Consider the following 5,491-nt stretch of genomic DNA (forward strand, 5'->3'; position numbering starts at 1 on the left):
TAACTGGAAAACCCCAAACCAACTTCAAATACAAAACAACAACAACAAAAACAAAAATCAAAACAAAACTTCCACAGGAAAAGAACACAATCTATGACAAAGTTCTTCCTTCTCTTCCATGTAATAGCTTCATTAACTGCCACGCCATTAGCGAAATTGTAAAAACTGAAGCCAGAGAGGGAGACCATTTATATAAAAATCTTAGAAATAAAGCTGGGCATGGTGGTGTACGCCTTTAATCCCAGCACTCAGGAGGCAGAGATAGGAGGATTGAGGAGCTGGAGGCCACATAGTGAATTCCAGGTCAGCCTGGGTTAGAGTGAGACCCTACCTCAAAAAACCAAAGGAAAAAAAAAGTTGCATTTATGAAAAGATAAATAAAGAGCCACCCAGGTCCCTTCCCCACAAAAGCAGTGAAACAAAAGACCGATCTGTTATATAGTCACATGAAAATAAACATCTTTATTTTTTGCCTACTTTATTTCATTTTTTCAAATAAAATTTAAATCTGTACAAAGTATACTGTTACAGTATATATTTTTTAAGAATCAATGCCTAAAAGAATCACAATACTTCAATAAGCAGTACAGCAGACCTCGCTAGTTTCAGCTTTGATATTGAACAAACTCAAGCCGGCTGATGCACAACACGTTGGTTTCCACATGGTGAGTTCCCAGCACTGAGATGGGAGAACATGACAGCAAATATGGTTATATTACAGCCCAACACACTGCGCTTCTTCATATGATAATAACTGCACATATTTAATACAGAATGCTCAAATTTACTTTTTAAATTGCATTTGCTTACTTTTTAATTGGCAAAATTCAGCATTCTTAAATGGGGTCCCCAAACAGTGCAAATAATGATATTCTACCGTATATTGGCACATCTCCAATAAGGATTAACTTGTAAACTCAAAGAATATCAACAACTTATCCCTAAATTTTAACTAATATACATCTGGTCCATTTAACCAAAGTCATTTTGGAAAGATATTAAAGAACAATTCTATTTCTGAAAGGATATTGTTTTGACCATTCTGTAGAGAAGATAAACTTTTAAATTGTCATTAAAATGTTTTACTATAAAAATTTTACAAACTTGATTAGAAATTTCAAGATGATTCACAGCAGACAAATACAAACTGTTTATATTCCAACAATACCTATGCTTAGACTTTCAAATAGAGCACAACCATGTCAGCTGTGTTAACTAAAATTCAGAACAGTGTACTAAATTTATAAGTGGTGCTGGGTCTAGCAAGTGTAAATACACAGTATATTTCAATGAAAAGAATTGTCTTCTTTATACTTTTATTTGTTTTCCCATAAGGAAACATTAATGTTTACATTCTTTAATAAAGTTAATCTTACATCAGAATATAACTTAATACTGTCAGCAACAGGGACCACACACAGTAAATAAGAAGCACATTTAAAATAAGTCTGAATTCACATAGATTAACATTTGTTGGTTAATAAAATATCGACAGTATTACAATCTTACAATATTTACAGTAAGAAAAATCTAGAGTAATATATACCTTTCACAGCAGGATTCCTTTTTTTTTTAATTTCTTCCAGTTTGGGATTGTGTTTATACACTCACAAAAAAGCTCAAAATAAAGCAACTCTGCAATATAATCTTAAAATAATGGCTACTAGGGGGAAAATTCTATCACAACCATTGAAAATAATGGTGACTTCTCACGGAGTCTGTGGCATCTGAGAACCCAGTTAAATTTACCAAAGTCTTGCTCAAACCAGCCTTAGTTACCCAGATTAAAGCTGCAGAACTCCGGCCTTCCCTGACTGCTGAAAAACCCACCAGATTTTCTCATCATGCTATAAGAAAAGAGGGAAAATTGGTTTCAGCTCACACCTCATGGCTGGAAGCCTCCGGCCACTGCACATTCCCTAACTTATTCTAAAAGGGAGTGAGTTTCATCCCAAACTTCACAAGAGTCCACCCTCTAAGAACAGGGCATCTGGATACCAAACTCACTCATTCTTAACTCTTGTGCATTAGGATAAGGAATGAACATGGCCAGTATCTTATACATACCAGTATCTTGGGACCAGGACAAAGAAACTGACTAGTGTAGTTTGCACTGACAGCAACAGGAAAAATGGGAAGTGATGCACAGTTCCAATTAGAATGACAAGAAGACCCACATCCCTAAACTGGAATTTGGCCAGGGCATCAGAGTTAGCACCCCCTCTCTGAGTACCACAAGCATTTAGGATGTGTGCTCTGGGCCTCCTCTAAGAGATAGCATCTACAGTAAGTAACACAGTGTGGGACATTAGTTCAGTGATGACTCCCAAGAAAGCAGATACAGTTCTTCAATCTGGGGCTGTCCACAGCATCTAAGGTCAATCATCTGAGCTGTGACCTGTCCCAATTCTGCTTACTTTACAATATCTGATGGGCACAGAGCACTCAGGGATACGGCTGCTGGCTACTTTGGACTCTAGATCTTACAGGTAATCAACAGGTATCTGGGATTGAATTAGCAAACTGTACCATGGCTCCTTAAACAGACACTGTCAGGTTTGAAATCATGTCAAGCATGAATCTTCACTGTCAGGTCAGAAATCAAAGTGGGAGTCTTCCCACATAAGCCAAGGTTATTCTGTCAAAACCTTAGAGGAGTTGGACAGTTTTTCATGTTGCAAATGATTAGTTTACTTATTTCAGTCAAGCTGGATTGGAAAACCCGATGATCTATTTAGTTTAGTTGTTTTGTTCTTCATATGTGCTGACCCAAAGCTGATGCATTTGGGCTAAATACACTGACAGAGAAAATTCAAACAAAAGTTTCAGCAAACTTCTGTGGCATTTTCTTTTTGGATGTCAATGCAAGATCTAAAGGTATTTCTACCCAACAAAGTCTGTTTAAGTGTTTAATGTTACTTCTTTTTGGTCCTATACAGAATGCTATGACTTCTATATAGGTCTGAATGCTGCTCCATGTAGATTCTTTCTGTATATCTAAAAATATATACTTTTCAGTAGTTCAATACATGGTTAATCTTCCAACAGAGGAAGATTTTTGTAATCATATGTTGCAAAGTAGAAAAACATCTCCTTTCTAGGAAAGGAAATATACTTTTCTATTGTACACTTTTGAATAAGCCCAGAGGCATGCACCAAAAATCATTATTAAACTAATACATGCATTAAAATGGTGTAGAGTTAGACTTAAAGTGCTGCTTCTCAGTTTTTAAATTTGAAGACATTTTGTCAGTTGTTGAGTCAAAGATCCCTCCCCCACCCCATGGTATCAAGAGAGAAAAGTAAAAAGTATGCATAAATCTTTAAACTATTCTTTACATTGGGGAAAGACAGATATATCAACTATCCTATTTCTAAACTGGATTCCCAGTTTTAAATAAAATCAGTATTTACTGGTAAAAATTGTCAAAGCTAATACACCCAAACAAATGTTACTAGTAAATGATGTTCTACATAGAGAATAATTTACTTTGGTTTTATGCACCTTCTGAAAAATAATACTAGTGTCCCATTCATCACCAAACTGATGTGTTCCAGCAAAGTTATAAGGCAAATCTTTTTCCCTAGTGACATCTTGTTTCCCAATAGATAAAACTAAAATCTTTTGGTGAGGAAGGGGTTAAGATAATGGCTAACCCCTTGGCATCCTGAGCATTGTGGTTTATCAAACTCTACCCTGCCTAAAGTCATCAGGCACCTTGACCCCTGCCTTGAACCAGGAATGGCTCCCATGTCTGGAGATGCCATGACTTCGTGTAAATAGCTGTCAGAACTCTACTTCTTTTTTCCTTCTATCTGGATGTTATAATGTCTAACAAAGTTGGCTGCAATGTCACATTTTGTTAGTAGGGGGTCACCATATGATTCTTATCTGAAATGTTTTAAGCCAAATAGCTCCTAATTTTATCAACTATTTTTCATTACAATGTTTATATAGAATTTACTTGGAGTAGAAATTCTTAACATGGGTTTCAGAAGATGTTTGATGCCCCTGAGGTTGTATGCAAAATTATATGTATATGTGCATTTTTGGGGGGGGGAAGTCTATCACTTTCATCAGATTATCAAAGGTATCTATGACCTTCCCTCCCTCCCCCCGCCAAAAAAAGGGGACTTACAAGGATTTAAAGGGATACCCGTAATTCATTTCATACCAGGATTGGGAAATGGAGGCTGAAAACAAAAATGGCCTCAAAGGCCAGGGGTGGGGAAGAATGCTGATCCTTCCCTTTATTTATATTTGGGAAATAAGTGCTTTGAACTAGGAAAAAAATAATTAAGCTGGTTAAACTCCATTAAAAAAATAAAGCCACTTGCTACAATTTTTTCCTTTTCTGTATGTGGTAAGTTTAGCCTCTAAGAAAGGATATGGAGACTGGATTTTCTCTTTTCCTAAGAAAATTCATAGTATAATGCTGTCATCCACACTTAAAGATCAGACAACATAAAATATAAGTAATTAATGACGTGAGCCTTTAACTTGTGGTTCTGAGTACAAGATTACCTGGAGTCAAATCCACAATCATTAATCTTGATTTCAAAAATTGGTCCACATTTAGATATCTACCTGGTACAATTCCACTAGATAAAACTAAAATCTGGGCAATGTAAGTTAAACTTTCTACGCAAATGAAAAACAAAGCCATACATTCCATAACAGAATACAGCCACACTATTTATACTATGTTGTAGAAGACATTCTGATTTCAGAAACATCATTGAATTTTCGACAGAATCTGCAAACATATGACCCACAAAGGCTAGCAAAACATGCTGAGAAGAGCACGTCAAGAATTAGCATACCCCCTCAATCCAGAAACATACTCAGACATTTCCAAAAATAAGCCAAATCTGAAAAAGAAACCTCTCACTTGTTGGTTTTTTAGTATGAGGTGTGTAAAAAGCTATGGGGAAAGGAATATAAAATGAAATAATAAAGTAACTAACTTACAAAACAATTTTAGCCTAAAACAAATCTCTCTGTTCTAATGACAAAACATACCTGTTTTCTTTTTTGCAATTCTGAACACTGTACTGCATGCACTGCACTGTACAATCTCACTAAGGCAAAAAAAAAAAAAAAAAAAAAAAAGAAACATGTTCACAGGAACACTTTTTCTTCTCTCTGTGGAGACACCAAGGACATTTAAGATTGCCTCTAGTTAAACTAGTCTCTTATCCCTGTTCTCTTCCCTCAAAAAAAAAAACCAAAAAGTCAATCCTAAATTCAAAACGGAATAGTCATTTAAAGTAATTATTTTAGTATCAGTTATGTCACACAGACCATGAAGAAACTGTATGAACATTATGGAAAGCTACATGAAAGACATCACAGCCACTTGCCACACATTTAACTTCCAGCTTTTTAACAATGTACCCAGTAAGAAACAGATCTCACTAAGTGAAAACAGACCAACACTGCAAAACCAGGCCATCTCATTCTGGAAGTTGGATCTCAAACACATTTCAT

At 35.7% G+C, this 5,491-nt stretch overlaps 1 protein-coding gene across 1 annotated transcript; it reads right to left on the reverse strand.

Annotated features, from left to right (window-relative positions):
• Positions 1-432: 432 nt before the first annotated feature.
• Positions 433-5,095, reverse strand: LOC101604904 (IgA inducing protein). Its single transcript, XM_045132969.1, is given in 2 exon segments — positions 433-654; positions 656-5,095. Coding segments are annotated over 2 exon segments (156 nt in total). The 5' UTR covers positions 763-5,095; the 3' UTR covers positions 433-605.
• Between the last annotated feature and the right edge of the window lie 396 nt (positions 5,096-5,491).

The sequence above is a fragment of the Jaculus jaculus genome, chromosome 13 (genome assembly GCF_020740685.1).
Source record: "Jaculus jaculus isolate mJacJac1 chromosome 13, mJacJac1.mat.Y.cur, whole genome shotgun sequence".
In the NCBI taxonomy this organism is placed as follows: domain Eukaryota; kingdom Metazoa; phylum Chordata; class Mammalia; order Rodentia; family Dipodidae; genus Jaculus; species Jaculus jaculus.